Source organism: Lynx canadensis, chromosome E1 (assembly GCF_007474595.2).
Source record: "Lynx canadensis isolate LIC74 chromosome E1, mLynCan4.pri.v2, whole genome shotgun sequence".
Lineage (NCBI taxonomy): Eukaryota > Metazoa > Chordata > Mammalia > Carnivora > Felidae > Lynx > Lynx canadensis.
Genome location: NC_044316.2, coordinates 34,985,176 through 35,004,548, shown reverse-complemented (window position 1 = coordinate 35,004,548; position 19,373 = coordinate 34,985,176). Strand labels below are relative to the sequence as shown.

Here is a 19,373-nt window from a genome sequence, read left to right as displayed (position 1 = left end):
AAACCTTTGATCCTTCAGGTACCTCAGGTAAGGTGCCTTGTGAGAGTAGGGACTGGGTATCCCCAGCAGGTTAGACTTCTCAGGGGAGGGACCTGCGCCTCGCCTGACCATATCATATCTAACCCATTCTCTGAACTCAGAAGGCTCCTAAAAAGAGGAAATGCAATAGGCCTAAGGAACTCTCTGGAAACCCCAGGCCTGACCAGGAGAAATGGGTAAAAATGTATGGGTGCTGATGGAGATGGTGACAAGGAATTTGCTGGAAGCGGGAATATATGGGATCTCTGTAGAAGGAGCCTCACCGTCAGAGGCAGCACGGGTAGGAGGGGACCACGGGGCACAGACCAACAACCCTGTCCCTCCCCCACAAAACAAGATACCAGTCAGCGAGGCTCTGGGGGCTGCTTTTATGGGGGCGACTTGACAGAGGGCATGGTCCGTACAAAACCGGGAACAATACATACATATATATATTATATACAGAGACGCAGTCCTGCGGGGGGGCGGGGCGGGGGCGGTGCCGGTTGGAGAAACCGGAAGCGCCCCGCGGCCCCGCCCACTCCATCTGCCGGGGCGAAGGAGAAGTGCGTAGGTCTGGGCACTGAGACAGCCAGCTCTTTCAGGGGGTAGGGGCACGTCTTGGGGGCAAGGGGGGGTGGCGAGAAATACTGATCGATGGCGTGGTCTATTTACAGGGGTCGAGAAGCCCAAACGGATGTGATGGGGGTTGTCTGTTTTTAAAAAATGAACAAAAATCCAGTCTGGGGCAGGGGCATGAGGAAGAGGCAGAATGAGAGGTGGATCCTGAAAAGAGGAGGGGACCTGGGGGTGGGGGTGGGGGTGGGTCTCACCTCCCTTGGTCCAATCCCCAATTTGGGGTTAGAGTGGGGAAACGGAGTGGATTTCACTTAGAAAGCAGGCTGCCAGCAGGGCAGCCCTGGTCTCCAAAAAGATGAGTAGTAGTAAAATTTTGCCCTCCGGTCAAAACATTGGAAAACTGTGGGCGTGGGTGGAGCGAGGCGGAATTTGCGATGTTAGTACAAGGCTTCCAGGTGTGGCCCTGGGCAGGGCAGGGCCTGGCTCTCCGGTGGGTGGGTGGGAAATGTTCGCCTTGCCTAAGCTGCAGCCAGGCCCCCTAAGCTGACCTCTCCTCCCTGGTATTCCCAGGCTCGGCCAGGAAACTCGGAGCCCAGAGAGGCCACAGAACAGTTCCAGGAGGAGGTTATGGCTATTTGGCACCTAGGGGTCGGGAGGCACAAGGAAAAATTGAGGGCTGCTGCCCCAGGGAAGGGGGAGCTGGGGACCAGGTGTCCTGGACTCTCCCCTTTTCCCGAAGGATGCATGAGAAATCAGTGCAGGGCCAGTCCCAGCCTCCAGGCTCCAGGGTGGACTCTGTCCCTCCTGGGAGGAGGGACCAGGATGGGAGGAGGAGGTGTGGAGGCAACCCCTCCCAGCAGGAGGGTCAGAATGCAACAGAGACAGCACAATGATGGGGGATGGGGAAAGGGGCCAAGAAGGTAGAATCTCAAGTCAAGAGGCCCAGGGGCCACGTAGGAGCCCCGTGGGCAGGGAGCAGCCTCCAGGTGGTGAGATGCTGGGAGAGCCCCCAGCCCCATTCCAGTCCAGAGACAAAGGCTGGAGGTTGTAAAGTCTGGCAGTATGGTCTGCAGGTCCTTGTGTCCATCCACCACCCAGGCCAAACCCTCGGCATCCCTGGGCCTCCGTGCCTCAGCCCCGCAGGGCGAGCAAGAGGCCGTTCTTCCAGCCACCTCTGTCTGCCCAGGCCCTCTGGTCCCTGAAGCTGGGGGAGGTGGGGCGGAGGGTGGGGGAGTCGGGGCACCTGTCCCCAGGCTGGTAGGGGGCGGGGTGAAGTATTGAGGACAGGGGAGGGAGGACAATGGGAGGGGATTAATTATTGTCCCGTCAAGGAGTGATTCCTGTTAAGTAGAGTTGGAATTCCTCAGTGATTGCAGGTTTCCTTCCAGTTCTGAGATCTGGCAAACAAAAGGGAGAGGGGTCAGGCCTGATACCAGGCACAGGCCCTGCCCCTCTGCCCACCCTGGTGGTGGCAGGACCCCGAGCCAGCAACACGACTCTGTCTCCCTCCAGGATCCACAGGGAGCCTGAGAGGAGGGGTCTACCTGCTGTCCCCTCCCCCAGCGCACCCCTGGGCCTACCTTGTCCAGGAGCTTGTCCATTTCCTCCTTCCTAGCCAGCTCTGACTCTTCCAGAACCCGGCGCTGTGCGGTCTCCTTTTTCAGGAACTCGATCTCCCTAGGGGTCAGCAGGGGGCAGCCCATGGGTGAGGGTGTGTGGTCTGACTGCCATCCAAGGAGTCTCAGGGCCCTCAGCCCTGTCCTTAGCCCCACCTGAGCAGCTCTCGCTCTCTCGCTCGCGCTCTCTCTCTCTCTCTCTCTCCCCCTGTTCTTAGGTCGGGAGGCCCCAGGTCTTTCCAAAGCTTCTGGGGCCTGTGCTGGCCCCGGTGGCCAGTCATCCTGGGCTCAGGCACCCTCACCAGGGCGCCCTCCAACTTCTGTGCTCTTTGCCTCTCTACTCAGGTGGCGGTGGGGAGGTTCTACCACCAGAGGCCTCTCTCAGTCCACCCTGGGCCAGGACCCGCCCCCCACCCCCACCCCCTGCTCCTAGTGCCCCGGCCACGTACTTCTGCTGGTAGTCTTTGATGAGGCGTTTGGCCTTGCTGTACTTGCGCTCCAGGGCCTGGTACTGGGCCTGGGTCTCCCGCAGGTGCTCGTCCACAGCCTGGCACAGGCTCTGGGCCTCCCCCCAGTAGCCCTCCAGCTTCTCCATGCGCTCCTTGTTCTCCTCCACGCTCTGCTCCAGCTGGGCCTTCTCCACCCGCCACCGCCCCTTCTCCTGCTCCAGGCTCTGTAGCTGAGGAAGGAGCAGCCATGGATTGGTGCGGGCCAGAGGCAGCCGAGGAATGCCCCCATCCTGGCCCCGGGGCCAGTCTCTGGAGGACGCCTGCCTCTCCAAGGTGTGAAGCCCGCTGCCCCCCAACTAGTAACTCTCCTTGGCCGAGCCTGAGAACCAGAGCCCGGAGTGGGGAGAGGCGGGAGCTCAGCCTCAGAGCCCCCAGCCAGGGCCCCTGCGCCGTGCACGTGCCTCGCGGGCCAGAGGCCCGGGTCAGTCACTGACCAGCTCTGTGACCTGCGGCAAGGCAACTTCTGTCTTAAGCCTCCGGCCTCCCATCTGTGAAATGGGACTGCTTCCTGCCTTGCCAAGCTCACAGGGCCACAGGAAGAGGGTAGGTGTAAAAGAGCAGGGCCAGTGAGGGTCGCCATCGCCCTCTGTCCCCTCCGCAGCTCTGGCCCTGCTGACCAGTCCCTGCTTCAGTGGCTTCCTGAACAATCCCGGCTCCTCTGCCACCTTGTCTCCCGCTTCTCACGGTCACCCCACCCGCACAAATCTAGTCCTCCTTTCCGCGGTCTCACTGCCACGCCAGCGCTCAGCCTCAAGCCCCTGCCTCCCCCTCCAGCCTTGCTGGTGGCAAATGCCACCTGCTGTCCGTACCCCAGCCGCATGGGCCTTCTTGGAGATCCTCAGACTTGCCACGTTCTCTCTTGCCACAGGGCCCTTGCCCGTGCCGTTCCCTCTGCCTAGAATGCACCCCCCCCCACCTCCTCTCCCTCTTGCCCCATTATCTCCCCCTAGCTTACTCGTTGGCTCTCTGCTCAGTGTGTCACTTCCCCACAGAAGTCTCCTGTGATTCCCTCCAACAGCTCTGCCCCCCGCACCCACCCGCCCCTACACACACTCGGGCTGGATCAGGTTCCCCTGCTCTAGGTGCTCGGCACCCCTGTACTCTCCTCCTACAGAGCCCCGTGTCAGTTGGTAAGGACACAGACGTCACTGTGCACAAGGGCAGGCATCAAATCTGCTTCTGCCCACCACGGGGACCGGAACAGTGCTGGGCACTTAGAAGGTGCCTTATAGGCTTTTACAGATTGAACGCACGAACAGACCTTTGACTCGCTTTCATGCTCTGCATGGGGTGTGGCCCATCATCTCCACCTCAGAGATGCAGCCCCAACCCGTCCTTCCTATCCATACCCTCTGCCGGCACTCTGGGCAGCCCTGGTCACCACGCCCCCAAGGACACCACCAGGGCCTCTAATTGGCTGCGAGAATGCACGCGTCCTGTGACCCTCTTCCCGAGGGAGGGTCGTGCCTCTGTGTCTCGGAGACGGATGCCGAGGGTGTACCTATGCAGGCTGACGCACCTGCGTATACGGTCACGTGAAGCCCGAGTCCAGTGTCTCGATGTCCACACCGAGGGGGCGTCCCTAGAGATCTCGGTGAGTGACCCCACTCCCCCTGCCATGCTCTTACCTTCCTTTTTAGCTGCTGGATCTCTGCCTCAGTCACAGCGTGCTTGATCTGGAGCTGTGGGGGCAGAGAGGCAGATGCTCAGCTCCGGCTGGAGTTGGCCGTGCTGTTGGGAGGGATAATGGCCTGCCTTTGCCCGCCACCAGCCCAGGGACCGCCCCCCCCCCTTCTTCCCACCTCCTTGAACTTGTGCACCAGCTTCTCGGGCTCCATGTCCACGGGGGACAAGGCGTCCTCATTTTCCGCCAGCTCGAACACCTCGATGGCCATCTCGCCCCCTGGGAACGTGGGGCTGAGCTCCTCATCCTCGTCGGTGGCATATTCTCCTGTCTGCGAAGGGAGAGAGGCGACTGCACATCCTGTCCACCCCGGCCTCCCTCAGCCCTGATGAGCGGGGCTTAGACTGGCAACGGTCTGCCCAAGTCAGACTGGGGGGCTACCCGGGGGTGTGGTTCATGCCTCCCCCATCAGACTGGGGCTACGCCAGTGGGCGTGGTTTGCGTCTGCCCCCAGCAGCCTGGGGAGTCCCCTGAAGGCCCAGGTAGTTCCCCTGTAAGACTGGGAGCCCTGAAGAAACAGCCTGTGCTTTTCCCTTCACTCCATGGGTCCCCTGAGGTCTGGAGCCCCATCTCCTTCCTTAGATTAGGTCCCCTGAGGGTAGAGGCTATGTATGCCTTCCCCTCAGAGTAGGGACTCTTTGAAGGAACTGTGTTTTCCTTGTAGGAGCAGGAAGGGTCTCTGAAGACAGAAAGTGTGACCCCTTCCAGAAGACTAAGTGTTCTTTGAAGGAAGGGTCTGCATGTCCTCCCTCCGTCTGGGGACTCCCCCAGGATAGGGACTGGTGTGCGCCCGCCTTCTTCACAAGGCCTGGGAAAGCAGGGTCAGAGGATGGTTGTAATGCTCCATCCAGCCACCAGGGGGCGATGATGCCACCGGCCAGGCCGGCAGTCCCTACCTCCTCGTCGTCCTCCCCGTACTGGGCGTATCTCTGCTCCATCATCTCCCGCTGCCATCGCTCCTGTTCCAGGGTCTGCTGAATTAGCTGGGCCACCTCACTCTGCTCGCCTGGCCGCTCCCGGCCAATCATAAATCTGCAGGGGCACTAGCGTCATGCCTTCGCCTCTGTCTTCGACTGGGTGATGCCACCATCCTCCCCGCTGGCGCACCACCTCCGCCCCCCGGACCCTCCCAAGGGAGGTGAAATGAGAGGGTTGAGTCCAGAGGCCGTGGAGTGTTAATAATGAATGGGGGAGCTGGGGGCCCTTCTTGGGTTTCCTTCCCCAGAGAGGCAGAAGGCCCGCTAACCCTCGCGGCCAGTTTTGGGGGAGGGGTGATGTCAGCCAAACCCCCTGCTGGGCTGCAGGGGACAGGAGCTCAGAAGCCGCCTGGGCAGGGGGCTCTTCCTCCACCACCGGGGGAGAAATCGGGGCCCTGACCCATCCCAGCAGCCGGCTTCCCCACTCCCCTGCCCTGGGGCTGTGGGGGTGTGCCTTGTGTGAGCTCCAAGCCCCCAAGCTTCAGGAAGGGGCGGGACGATGGTGAGTGGAGATTGGGATGGAGAGGAAGTAGTGGAACTTCCAGGCACCAGCCCCTCCTCTCCGTGGCCACCCACATCCTGTTTCTGTCCACCACCCTTTCCTGGGGGCAGTGCCCCTCTTGGAGGGGGCAGGGAGTGGTCCCCGAATGTTATGCCAGAGAGGGACGTAAGGAGCTCCTAGCCCAGCTCCCTTCACCGACAGGCCCGGGGAGGAGAGTCGGCCAGGATTACACAGTGGGTGAGAGAGAAGGATGGGGTAGGTGCCCGGTGGGGGAGACTCCAATTTGGATGGCATTCTCCCTGCACATCTTGGTTCTTTGGTGAGTTAGTCATGGACAAGCAGGGGAAGAATAAGTCCAAGAGGCCAGTTTGGAGGTGCAGTGGGCCATAGGCCTTGAAGCCTGTGCTGGTGGCCAGCAGTACTCAGGGGCTTGGGAGAGGACGGCAGGCGTAGGGTAGGGATACGGGCACAGCAATTCCTTTGGGGAGGGAGGCCATGAAAGCTCCTCTGTGTGGTGAGCCGCCCAGTGGCTCGGTCGGTCGGTTAATCATCTGACTCTTGGAGTCGGCTCAGGTCACGATCTCAGGGTCCGTGAGTTCGAGCCCTACATCGGGCTCTGCACGGACAGGGCAGAGCCTGCTTGGGATTCTTTCTCTCTGTCCCTCCCCCGCTTGCTCTCTCGCTCTCAAAATAAATAAAAATAAACTTTAATTAAAAAAAAAAAATAAGGCGGGCTGCCCAGAACCTTACCTGGGTACGGCCAGGTGGGCTGAGTGCCGGGATGAGGGCCAAACCTCCCGTCCGCTCCCACCTCCCCCACCCAGCCCCCCCTGCTCCGGGCCCTTACCGCACTCGACCCTTGGTGTTCCGGAGCACGGAGGCTGCAAAGCTCTGGGTCACTCCCACCAGACTCGTGCCATCCACCTCCACAAGGAGATCATTCACTTGGATCCTGGGAGAGGCCACACTGGTCAGCGGGGGTCACCGGGGAACCAGAGCTGAGGTAGAGGTGGTCCCCCTCCCATCCGAAACTTGAGGCTCAGTCCCCGCTGGGCCCTGGTACTTTGTCTACTTGCATAAAACGCATGAGGCCAGAGCATCCCGTATCGTCCCAGACTCACCAGCGGGCAGGGAGACCCGGGCAGGCAAAGCAGACACGGGCACGCAGGACCAGGAGTGGTGGCAGGCACACGTCCTGCGACAATCACACCCCTGTCCCTCCTCCGTCACACCCGACAGAGCGGGTGTAGAGCATCCAGAGTTCATTACCACCACGGACGCCGGCGGGGGCCCGAAGCATAGGTGACACACGGTCCGCTTCTAAGTCCACGTCTACAGACCCGGGTCTGCCGAGTGGCTCCCAAATGCCCGAGACCCATGTAGCGGAGCAAACTGCAGTGCTCACGTGCTGGCCCGTAGGCTCACGGCACCCTCATACGGGGACACAGCCCCCACCACGTTCTCGGTGTGGCACGAGGGGCCCTGCTTCTCGGCGCAAGGAGAGAGACGGGGGTGTCCGGCCCAGCCTGCCGAGGGGGACGAAGGGACTGGCGGGACCCTTGGCCACCTCCTTCCTCCACTCCCACCTCCCTGCAAGCTCCAGGCCTTCTCCCCGGCCTCCTATGCGGAAATGGAGGAAATGGCCTATTGTGAAGAGCTCACCCCCGCACGCCCCACGTGTGGCCACATTCAACATGGGCACACACTTCCCACACCACCAAATGAGGACCACAGGGAAGGCTCTGGAAATTCAAATGAGGGGGTAAGGGAAAGGGCGGAGACCGTCACCTTCCTTTTGTCTGCCCCCCGAGCTCCCAGGGCCACAGCAGGCAGCAGCACCCTGAATGAGGCAACCCAAGCTCCAGCAACATGACCCCAAGTCACCCAGCCCTCACAGGGACACCCATTCACCTCTGTCACACTGAGGGGGTCCGGGTTGGGAGGTACCACCACAAGGCACCCCTGATTATCAACCTCCAACTTCCGACAACCCCGGGGACACTCTAAAGCCCGTCCCACTTCCCCCCTGCGATACACACACATAGTGGAGGGGCCCACAGTGGGGTCACTGGGCTGCCTGGGGCTCCAGGAGGCCCTCCCTGAACCTTCTGACCCCTCCAGCTTCAGACGCCAAGCAGAGCACCCATGCGCACACATGCATACGCACGCACACAAGGAGCGTCTCCCCTCCAGGCACGGCCCACCAGTCTTTCTAGCCACACCACGCACCTGGATCCCCCTTGCTTGCTATGCTCCCGCCACACCCGCCTGCTTTCAGTCCCCTTCCTGGAACCTGCTGCACATTCTACTCCCTCAGCCTGGCTAACTCCTGCTCATCCTTCAGGTCTCAGCTCCAATGTCACTTCCTCCAGGAAGCCTTCCCTGCGAGCCAGAGAGAACAAGTCCTCCTTTTGATGCCTTCGTGGCACCCCTGTGCTACTTTTCCCGTGGTTTCTGTGCGTCCACTTGGATGCCCGTCTGCCTCAACATACTGCATGCTTCTTGAGGGCAAGGCCCTCATCACTGACACCCCAGGGCTGGCTCCAGCCCCGCCCACAGAGCCAGAGACTCGGTATTTGCTAAGTGAAAATCAAAAAGCTCAGAGGTCTCCGCCAGGAACACAACCTCCATGCCTGTGCTCTCCCTACCGCGGTCCAACACACACCGAAAGCCAGGACGTACGATGCCTCCGTGCAGCCCCCCTCCAAAGAACGTAAGTGCCTTGAGGGCAGGGGTCCCATCAGTTGTGTTCGGCGCTGTACCCCCTGGACCAGCATCTAGCACAGTAAGGCTCCAGGAATACCTGAGCCCCACACAAACAGTGGCCCGCCCCGCAGCTGGCAGCCAGTGGGGGAGGGGGAGGCGGTACCTGCCGTCCCGATGGGCTGCACCACCCTCGGTCACGGTCTTCACGAAGATGCCCAGCTTCTCCAGGCCCATGTCCGCCCCGGCCCCCATACCGATGATGCTGATGCCCAGGCCCTCAGAGTCTGTGGAGCAAAAAGTCGTGAGAGGCTGGTGTTGGGAGGTGGGGGTGGGGTGAGGCGTTCCAGCCAGGGCTTGCAGGGGGACAGAGAGAGAGAGACGTACCCCCCACCCCAGTCTCCAACCTCACCCCAGGGCACGGCCCGACCCCGAGCAGCAGGCCCCGCACTCAGGGGATGTCCGCAACTAGGGAAGGGACACCGTTCTCTCCGCTCTCTTTGTCAAGCCAACCAGGAGGCTCGTGGGTCACTCCCTGCTCTGTGCTCTCCACCCCCAAGAACCACTGGGCAGCAAGGCAGGCCGAGGGTGGCCCGGGGGGTTGGCCAGAGACAATTCTGCATGCAGATGAGGGGTGCAGAGGGATGGGATGGCGTGGGGGTGGCCACGATGGGGTTGGTCTCCTCTACACAGACTCACCCATACTCACAGCCTCAATGACTGGGGATTTCCCGCTTTGCTCTCCGCAGCTGCCCCCCCTCCTGTCTCACGGGCCTCTGACATCCAAACTCTTATCTTCCCCCACAAACAGGCTCTTCCCGTCTGCCACTCCCTCCTGGGGCCTGGGAGTCACCTGGATTCCTCCCTCCCCCCTCACGGCCTCAGCCAGGGCCAAATAACCTCTAGATCCTGCAGATTCTGCCTCGCAAGGAGGCACCTACTTCCACACAGCCATCGTCTGGTCCACACCACTGTGGTCTCTCCCCATCCACTTATGACCCTTCTCCCCACAGCACAGCCTGTGGTGGTCTTTCTAAAATACCTTTCCCATGCCCTGCCACGGTTTCCCGGTCCATCCACGGGGACCACCTGTCCTCCACGTGGTCTACGAGGCCCCACATACCCCCCTTGCCCTCGTGATCAAAATCTAGCCGAGTCTCTCTTTTCTCTTTCCTGCAAGCTCTCCTGAGTTCTACCCACCCCCCCACCTCCACCTTCAGAGCTCAATGCAAGCATTCCTTCCTCGGGGACCCCACTGACCTGAGTCTACATGCTGTTACGGCGGCCCCTCCCATCCCTGCCCGGCACCCATGACAGCCTGTGAGGACACAGTTGGCTGGGAGTGTCCCATCAGTGCTGGCCTCCCATCAGCGCGAGGCCCACACAGTGCCCAGAGCCCAGCCCCCAGCGCCCCCCCGGGGACCTGGCAGCTGGGCTGAGTGAGCACAGAGTGGGGCAGGACAGGGTCGGTGGTGGGAGCTCCGGCCGCAATGGAGTCCGTGTGGCTGGGGGCGCTGGCAGGGGTGACACCAAAGTCCCCGAGGAAGCCCCCCCACCCCCACCCCACGCCAGGGCCCAGGGCAGAGCTGGCGCCAGTGGAGAGACCCCCCACCCCCACCCCGCGGCCGTGTCTCACCCTTCTCCAGCTCCACAGGGAACAGCTCCAGCCTCTCTACCCGCTTCTCTAGCTCGTACTCAGCGGAGGCGGCCATGGGATCCACGTCCTCGTTGCGCCGGTCGTAGTCCTCGTTGGAGTAGGTACTGAACACCTGCAGAGGGGCCGCTCGTCAGAGGGCAAGGGCAGAGCTGGTGCGGAGAGGCCGCCAGGGCCGGCTGAGGCCACCCGTTGGCCTGCTCCAGGCCTCCCCCAGCCCCAAGATGACCCCAGCTCGGAGGGAAGGGCCTGCTAGCGCTTGAGTCCACGGGGCGAGAGACAAAGGGACGTCGTCGCCCCATCCACACCGTCACTCTCTCCTGCAGCCCCAGCTGGGCATGAGCATGGCTGCTGTGGAAGGAAAGGAAGGGCAACCCTGGAGAAACCGTCAGACTCAGGAGCCCAGGAGGCCAGGTCAGAGGCAGACTAACAGACTGGGGCAGAAAGAGACAGAGGAGGACCCAGAGAGCCAGACAAGGGCAGACACAGACGGCAGCGGGAGAGTCCGGGAGAGTCGAAAGAACAGGCTGAGCAGGAGCAGAGGGGAAGCGGAGGAGGGGAGTAAGAATGGAGAAGATCTGGGAGGCTGCCAGATGGGGAGAGAAGGGGGAGCGGGTGTGAGACGCAGGGAGAGGGGAGGGAGGAGGAGAGAATGGGACAGAGAGGCACCCAGGACCCCAGGCCCCAGCTGACCTGAACTTGAAGTTGAGGCTGGGGTGGGGGAGGGAGGCAGGCAGGATCACCCCAGCCCCATGGAGAAAGGGCAGCCCTCTACTTGAGGTGCCCCTCAGGTGACGGGAGGTGGGAAGGGTGGGGGGAAGAACGCCAGGCCCATGTGGCCTTGCCTGCATGGCCAGGCCTCAGTTTCCCTCCAGAGAAGCAGCTCTGAGGCGTGCCCCTTATCCCCAGTGCACTAGGAGGCCCAGGCCAGAGGCTCAGGGCCCTGGTGACAACAAGGAGCCCGGGCAGGCAGCAGCCTCTCTGACGTGGTCCACAGTGAGCCCAGCCTGCAGGGAGGCCCCAAGGCCAGCCCTACCTTGTCGGCCCCTGTACCCTCTGCTGTCTCCTTCCTGTGGCTCTCTGTGAGAAGGAGAATTCCGACCCTCCCCCAGAGAACAGAGAAGCTAGGGCAGGGGCTCTGTGGGAGTGCCTAATTCTGGGTCCAGGCGGGGGTACCCCCAGTGGGAGGTTAATGAGCACCATTTGGGGTACCATGACGCGTTCATGCTTCGTTGCCTGCAGCGACAGGTTGGCACCACTTGGAGCTAAGCGGGGGCGAGGAAGGGTGGGAGCAGCTCTATCCGACGGCTGGGCCTGAGGCCTGAGCAGCTGGAGTGGAGCACCGTGTCCCCCGAGGCCCCTGCCGGGGCCCTCTCTCCTCCAGGAGCAGGCCCAGGGGCACCCTGGCGGGCAGTAGACTTGTGTCCCAGCCTTTGTTCGGGCTCGCTCGGTGTCATCCTCCACTCCCCACCGGAGCCTCGCTCCCACGGTGGGGTTTCATAGGATTAGAAGTGCAGCTGGGAGGGGCCTGTGGTCACTTAACTCACTCCCCTCGATTTCGCTGCATCAGAGAAACTCGAGCTCAGGCCCTTAACGCTCATCGTCAATTGTGCAGTGGCCCCCTGACATCTGGCCACTGGCCTCCAAGCCCCCTGGAGGGAGGGGCCACCCAGTCTGCAGACAGAATAAGATGCCAGGTCTGCCGCTAAGGTCACTCGGGTTGGCCAGTGGTTGGGCAGGATGAGACTCCACCTGGTGGGCCCTGGCAGGTGGGTCACCCGTGACTTCGTCCCCGTTGCACTCATGCCCCCGGGCCTCGCAAATCGCCTTTGGCCCACTTTTGCACGAGTCCCTTGACCCTCACCCCAGGCCCCAGGCCACCCCTCACATTGCCCACCACGATGTGCTGAGCCTATCAGAAGGCCCAGTCCCCCGCCCCCAACTGGCCATGTGGAATCGGGCTCTCTGTCCTCAGCAGAAGCCTCCGTAGAGGCAACAACCGGGTCATCGGTAGGACACAAGACCCTCCAATCAGTGTCAGTGCAGAGTGGGGGCAGGGAAAGGGGAAAAACAGGGACCCACTGCCCAGGGTGGGGAGGAGGAAATCCCCAGCAAGGTCAAAAGTCACACATACCACGGCGGCACCACAGACCACTGGCTCCCACACTCCTGCGAGCGACGGTCACCAGGGAGTCGGGAAACACTGCTCCAAATCATGTGCTATTTTTTACCCAAAAATCAGGGTAAGGTGTCAAATATAGACAGTCAGAGGCCCAGGACTGAAAAACCAAACTCCACCTCTGAAGGGATCAGGCCACTCAGAGAACTGGTTGGGGATGGGAGGGTCCTGACTCCCTCCGTGGTCCCCACCTCCTCCTCGGGTCCCAAGAAACACCATAATCTTCCTTCCAGACCATCCAGGATCCTGTCGCCCTCAGGAGGGGGAGGGCTGGGAAAGGACACGTAAGGTCGCAGCCCCAGATGGGGGAGGGATGGCGTGGCTGGAGTGGCACCTTTCAGGCCTCTGCTGGGGTGGGAGCGGGGAGGTGGGAGAGGGGCAGCCGTCGATAGGAGGGGTGGGAGGAAACCTGGGCAGCTTCAGTGTCCAAGAGCAGTTATGGAAACTTCAAGCAAACAGATGAGGGCTTGGCAGGGGAGGGGTAAAGGCAGGGTCCAGGCCTAGGAGAGTACAGGGGCCCGGACACCCCCCTGCAGCAGACCTGGTGCTGGGCACAGCTGAGCCTGGGGTGGTGAGAAAGAGCCATCTAGACTGGATGTGCTAGCCAAGATTGGAGGGTGGCAGGAAGTGGGGGGTGGTGACCTGGGACTCTTAATTCTTCCCAGGGATGTCCCCCTACGCAGACCCCATCGGCACTGTTCTGAGGAGCTCAGGGCACTGGCACAAGCCACAAACCAATCACCAAGAGTGATGGTGGGGAAGTGGGGGGCGGGGGGGGACTGAGACCCCCAAAAGGGGCAGCTCCCATCCCTCTTTTAGGGCACCCAGAGAATGTGGCAAGAGCACTGGGAGTTTGCCAAGGCCATGAGAGTCTGTCCTACTGAGCAGCCAAGAGCAAAGGCATGTGGGCAGCTGCCAGGCATCCTGGGGGCTTTCCCAGCCCCACCCCCTCTCTTCGTGCCCAGTCCAAGGCCCAGCCCCCTCATGGGCCAGGCAAGGTGCCTGCTCCCTGTGGAACCCAACACGTCCACCTCCCCAGATGGCCCAGCACCGACCCCAGGAAACAGGGCCCCAGCGCCAGACCTTTCCCCCACCCCCAGTCACATGGGCCCGGCCCAGCTCACCCTCATAGACCTGCTTCCCTCTTTCACTTCTGCAAACTTGGGGTGGGGGCTACAGACAGGATGAAGGGCTGCGGTCCCCTACACCTTCGTTTTAGGAAGTTCTTGGCTCCTCCCTCCTCTATAGGGGAAAAGTGGGGGTGGGGGGGGGGTGTTTCTAAGCTCCCCCCACCTCTCCTGCCCAGAGTGGAGTAAGGACCGATGTGGGGAGGGTCTCCTGAGGACACACACACAGACGCACACCTCCCCACCACCCCAAGTCCCAGCCTTAGGCAGCCTCCGGAGGAAGCGCGTCTGGGAGAGGAAGGGAAAGCAGGTGTCCCAGGATGCGGGTGCGGCGGAGCCTGGGCGAGGTAGCAGGCAGAGGAACCTGAGGGCAGGTCGGGGCAGGCCGTCCTGTCTCAGGCCTGAAAATCGTGCCCCTCTGACAAACAGCTGGAACTCCCCCACGCCCCCCTCAGGGTGGTAACTTCTGGGAAGGGGGCTGGGTGGCAGGGGCTGACTCAGCCTGCCAAACCCGGCTTGGCGAGGCGGGGGCGACGGCGTGCACGTGGCAGGGGCGGCGCGGGGGCGGGAGGGGGGCTCACTTACTTGGATGGGCGCCGTGCTGAAATGGATCTTCCGGCTCGGGGCCGGGTCCTCTTCTTCCGAGAGCCCCGGGATCTCCACGCACCCCGACTCGGGCTCGTAAGGGGGCTCCCCATCCTCCTCGTCTTCTTCGTCGTCCTCGTCCAGGGCACTGCCCCCAGAGTCCTCCCCCAGCCCACTGTAGGCGCTCACGTCCACCAAGTCTGCCTCCGAGAAGTCCTCCTTCTTGGACTCATCCGCCTCCTCGAGGGCCACGTCCGGGGCCCGGCCGTTGCCCACCCCTCTTTCAGGCGCAGCCACGGTCGCCGTGGCCTCCTCCGGGGCCGCCTGGGCCTTCTTCTGCTCCTCGGGCGCGGGGCTGGCTGTGGTTGCCAAGGTGCTGCCATTCTCCAGGGCCGCGTGGACCGTCACCTCCGCCTGAATCACCTCCCCGGGCGCCGCCTCGGCCTCCGACTCCCCGCTCTCCTCCACCTCCACGGGCTTAATCTTGCGCACCTCCCGGGGCTTGGGGGGCGGCCGGGCAGGGGCCACTCGGTGCTGCGGAGGCTGCTGCCCTCCAGGGCCGCGTTCCTTCTCGGCCGGTGCATCCCCCGACGGGGCGGGCGGCGGCGGCGGCGGCGGCTGCTGGAACACCCGGGACCGCTTACTGACCAGCTTCGAGTTGACCTGGGGAACCCCGGCGGCCGCGGCCCTGGGGAGCCCGGGCCCACGGTGGAGGCCGGTCCTCGAGTCGGCCTTCTCGAAAACGGCGCTGAGCTGGCTGACCGTCGGCGACACGGCGTCGGCGTCCAGCTTGTCCAGCGCCTCGGTGCTGCCGTTGAAGCGCACCACGACGTCCAGCTTCCGGTCCTGCAGGCCGGCGCGCTCCTGCCTCAGCAGCCGCCGCGCCACGGCCTCCTTGTCGCCGCCCGCGGCCGCCGGGACGCTCCGTTCGAACAGCTTCCGCGTCTCCTGCAGCCGGGACGGCGGGTGCGGCGGCGGCGCGGGCTGCGCCGAGGGCGCGGGCTTGGAGTCGAAGCGGCTCACGCGCTCCGACACGCTGGTGCCCAGCTTGAGCAGGGCGCTGTGGTCCACGTTCTCGTTCAGGCTGCTGGCCCGCGGCAGCGACAGGCGCACGCCGCGCTCGGGCGCCCGCGGGGCCTCGGTGGGGCCCGCGCCGCCGCCCGCCTCGCCCGGCGGCCCCGCCGTCGTGCCCATCTGCAGGAACATACTTTTGATGCGGTGGACGTTGGAGCCATATTTCTTGTGGTGGGCCGCCTTGGGTGCCTCGTCGGGCCCGGGCGCGTCCGGCGGCTTCAGCGCCTGGATGCCCGCCTCGTAGGCGCTGCGGTGCGGGGAGGCGCTCCGGAGGGGACCCCCGGGCCCCCGCGGCTCCGTCTTCATCATGGTGGGGGGAGACGGGGGCGCATCCCCTCGCTTCCCGCTCCCCCCCTCCAACAGGCGGCTGGCCAAGTCGGGACCACCGCCCCCCTCCCCCCCGAGAAAAGAAACCCCGGAAGGCCTTTTTTAGGCTCCCCCCAAACCAAGCTGCCAAAAACAGTTAACCCCGCTTGAAGAAAAAAAAAAAAAAAGGAAAAAAAAAATCTCCGAGCGCCCTGTGTGGGTCGCCTCCCCCAATCCAGCTGCCACAGACAGCCAGCCCCTCTTTCAAAGCCCAAGAGAGCGGCCTGCTACGGTCGCCCCCACCCAAATTAGAAAAGCGGCGGCCGGGGCCGGTGGGACCGCGCGCCCTGCCCGCGAAGCAGCGGCGGAGGCGCCGGCTCACATCGTCCGAGGCGGTGTCAGCGGGGCTGGCAGCCCGGGCGTCCCCCACCCCGGCCGGGGGCCTCGGCTCTCGGGGGGCCCGGCACCCCGGCGCCCATGGCTGCTCGGCCGGCCCGGGCCGCTCCGCCGCCGCGCCACCCTCCCTCCCTCCCTCCCCCCCGCGCCCCGAGCCTCGGTCTTTCTCTGGCTCTGCCCGAGCGGCGGCTGCCCGAGACCGAGCGGCTGCCCTTCTCGCCGCCGCCGCTGGGGGACTGGCACCTCTGGGTCCTAAAGGGATCGGATTTCCGGGGCCGGAGTCTGTGAGCCCTCCCCTTCCCCTCCTCCCGAACGTATCCCCTCCCCTGCCGGTCCCTCGCCGACCGCCTGACGCTGACCCCAGTTCCCGGCCTGTCCTCTTCGGCCCTTCCATCCCAACCTCTGCCTGCGGCTTATCCCGACGCTCAGAAGCACACCCCCACCAAATATTGGGTGCGGGGAGGCAATCCAGCCCCAGTGGTCTCTGTGCGGTCCCCTCTCCATTCCAAACGTGAGGGGAGATTAGTGGGGCGGGGCAAAGGATCCTTCATGGTCCTTGGAGTTCCCCAGTAGGGTTCAAGACCATCAGCATCAAAATCTATGGGCACTTAATTTTTTTTTTTTTAATTCAGATTTCTAGGCCCTCCTCCAAACTTTGTGAAACAGAATCTCAGAAGCCGGCGCAGGAATCTGCATTTTCACAAATTCTCGTGTAGAACCGTTTGCGCTCTCTCAGGTGTGAAAGCTGGGTCCAGTGTTGCTGGCTTTGTGGTGGAGGAGGAAAGGAGAAAGGAAATGGTCCTCATGGCCCAGGTGGCAGCCCAAAGCTGGCCTTTGCCCTTTGGAAGTCTGAAAGGGGTGTCAGCCTGCCCAGCACCCAGGCTGCAAGAGAGGGGGCGGAATCCCTGTCTTCAAGCCCCTGCTAGGGCACTCTTGCCTCTCAAACAAGAAGGAGTTTGGGAGGAGGAATTCTGGAGGCCTGGGGCCAAAGTTTCAGCAGTGAGAGGTCTAGCTTGGGTCTCTGATCTAAAGGATCCTGGCCACTGTGTGCAAGTGTGTGTTAGGGAGGGAGGGAGAAATATGGTAGTGATCTGCACATCCCCTGTCCCAGCAACCCAGAAAGTTGTTCTGATGCTCTCCCCAACCCCACATATACAACAAGGAGCCTGGGTTGCCCTCTACCCATCCCCAGCTGCCAGGGCTGGGAGTAAATGTCCACCCAATAGACCATGACAGGTCCAGATGCGCTGCCTCACTCCACAGATCCCAGAAAATGCTGAACAGTGTGGACCCTAGGACCCAGGGAACGACTCAGGCACAAAGCCTCCCCCCACTCCCAGCTGCTTCCTGCATCTAAGGCCTTCCTGCGGTCTCTGCCTCCTCCCCCGCCCTCCTCTCTTCCATCCTCTTCCTCTTCTTCCCAATCTCCCACTCTCTCTCCAGCTCGCCTAGAAGGGCTGTTGTAGGGGATCCTCCCACCCCTCCACTGTAGGGGTGTGTGTGGGTTTTGCGGGGATATAAGCCGGTTAACACGTGCAAAGGAGCATGGGGGATGGGGTGTGGGAAGCTGCCTGGGAATCCTGAATGTTGGGACAGGGAGGGGCCAGGAACCACAGGACTGGATCCAGAGGCTAAGGGAGAGGGAAGATTTGGGCTCCAAGCAGGAACCGGAAATGAACCCAGACCTCAGGCTTTCCAGTGACACCTGCCTCCTTTGCCCAGCTGCCCGGGTTCTTTTCTGCCCTTTCCCCCCCCCCCCCCCCCCCCCCCTGCCCCCCCCCCCCCCGCTGGCAATTTTACACTTTGGGATGGGACAGGCTGAAGAAACCATCCTCAATCTCCCCTCCCTCCTAGCCCTTTTTAGAAGACCTCTTTAAAGAACAAGCTTTGGGACTTGGGTTTCCAAGTTCCAGTCTGGAGCTGGAATCCTGCCTCCCCTCGAAGGTCCCCCGACCCCTCTGTAGAAGTTGGGTGAGACAGAAATCTCACCTAGCTGAGGGATGGAAGTTTGGACAGTGTCCCCAGAAACTCTTGTGTGGACTGGAGGAGGGCGCAGGCCCCTGGGTGTTCTGCCCAGAATCTCCCACACCCTTTGGTGAGTCATCTTAACTGGTCCCAGCCCAAGGGGTCTGGGCCCACGCTTCTGGCCAGGTGGGGAAGTTGGCTTCTAAGGGTGGGAGGAGGAGCTGAGAACCAGCAGTCAGGACCAGTGACCCTGGGACCCCCAACACCTCCAGCAGCAGCAGCATGGGGGCAAACTGGATTACCGAGGTGCTTGGATCTCCCTCGTCCTGAGACTTCCAAGGGTGAAACCCTTTTAAGTGCTTTGGGATGTAGGAGGGTGGAGTCAGCCCAGAGCTTGGAAGGCTGAGGCTAATGAGCGGGATTATTATTTCATGGGCTCCTGGTTAGCTCAGCGACACCCCCAGCCAGAATTCCCGAAGAAGCTTTTAAGGAGCAGTAAATGCTTTACCATCACTCCTTCCCTGGGGTCAGGCACCAAGCCGGCTGGCCTGTGAGATTAGGCTAGACGGGTGGGGAATGGGGTGTAATCTCTTCCATCCCCCTCCCTGCCTGTCTGGAGCAGTAATCCCCCCTGCAGTGAGGGTACTTTTGGAAGGGTTACCATCCAAATGGAAAGATTTAAACCTAATTTCCATCCTGTCACCGTGTGAATCCTCACCTCTCTCCTTCGGATCAGCACCCCACCCCCCACGGTAATTTAATCATTCTTTCTGTAGTCCTGTGTGGAGAAGGCCTTGATGGCCAAGTTGTCTGGTGGTCTTTAAGTGGAAGTTCGGCTCAGGTCATGATCTCGCGGTTCATGAGCTCGAGCCCCACGTCGGGCTCTGTGCTGACAGCTCAGAGCCTGGAGCCTGCTCTGTTGTCTGTGTCTCCCACTCTCTGCCTCTGCCCCCCCCTCCTCTCAAAAATAAATAAACATTACAAAAAAAATGTTTATAAATGGAAGTTCCTTCTTCACCTTGCGCTGGAAGAGAGGGTGAGGCGGTTCCCAAAGTTGACCCAGGAGCTAGGCTGTCAGAGATCAAATCGGGGCTCTTTCTCTTGCCAGCTCTGTGACCTTGGGAAAGTCACTCGGTGTCTCTGCTCTGAGAAGAGAAACAGAATAAAGTAGCTGGAACACAGAAAGTAGTGTATGTGGGGAAGGAGATGCCTTTCCGGGTTCTTGATCAAAAGGCTGGGGGCTTCTACAGGGAGAGATCATCTGCCCTTGACCCTTCTGAGAGAGCCCCTCCCCATTTTCCACCTAGCCCCAGATCTGATGAGGGCCCCCTGAGACTGTTCCTTGAGGCTGGCCAGTTTTAAACACCAGGTGTCACGGGTGATGAAGGCAGGGAGATCTGTGATAAGTCCCAAGCCCTCAGTGCCCTGGGCTCAGGCCTGGGCTGGGCGCCAAGGCTGACTTCTCTTCCCAGCCCTGGGGCCTTGAGACTCAGCCTGTG

The 19,373-nt window shown here is 62.1% G+C and overlaps 1 protein-coding gene across 1 annotated transcript; it reads right to left on the bottom strand.

Annotated features, from left to right (window-relative positions):
• Positions 1-388: 388 nt before the first annotated feature.
• PPP1R9B (protein phosphatase 1 regulatory subunit 9B) lies at positions 389-15,996 on the bottom strand. Its single transcript, XM_030297027.1, has 10 exons — positions 14,134-15,996; positions 10,225-10,357; positions 8,755-8,875; positions 6,733-6,837; positions 5,303-5,438; positions 4,525-4,677; positions 4,351-4,404; positions 2,663-2,892; positions 2,178-2,274; positions 389-1,994 (listed from the first exon to the last, which is right to left on the bottom strand). Exons 1-10 carry the CDS (start codon positions 15,514-15,516, stop codon positions 1,941-1,943), a joined length of 2,466 nt encoding a protein of 821 aa, XP_030152887.1. The 5' UTR covers positions 15,517-15,996; the 3' UTR covers positions 389-1,940.
• Between the last annotated feature and the right edge of the window lie 3,377 nt (positions 15,997-19,373).

Bases quoted from the DNA above. Each gene is read 5' to 3' on its own strand.
- PPP1R9B (XM_030297027.1), bottom strand. From the start codon at position 15,516: ATGATGAAGACGGAGCCGCGGGGGCCCGGGGGTCCCCTCCGGAGCGCC. The intron at 10,358-14,133 runs GTAAGTGAGCCC...GCCCCTCTGCAG, and splicing joins TCAGCACGGCGCCCATCCAA to GTGTTCAGTACCTACTCCAA. The intron at 2,275-2,662 runs GTACGTGGCCGG...GCTGACCCCTAG, and splicing joins ATCAAAGACTACCAGCAGAA to GGAGATCGAGTTCCTGAAAA.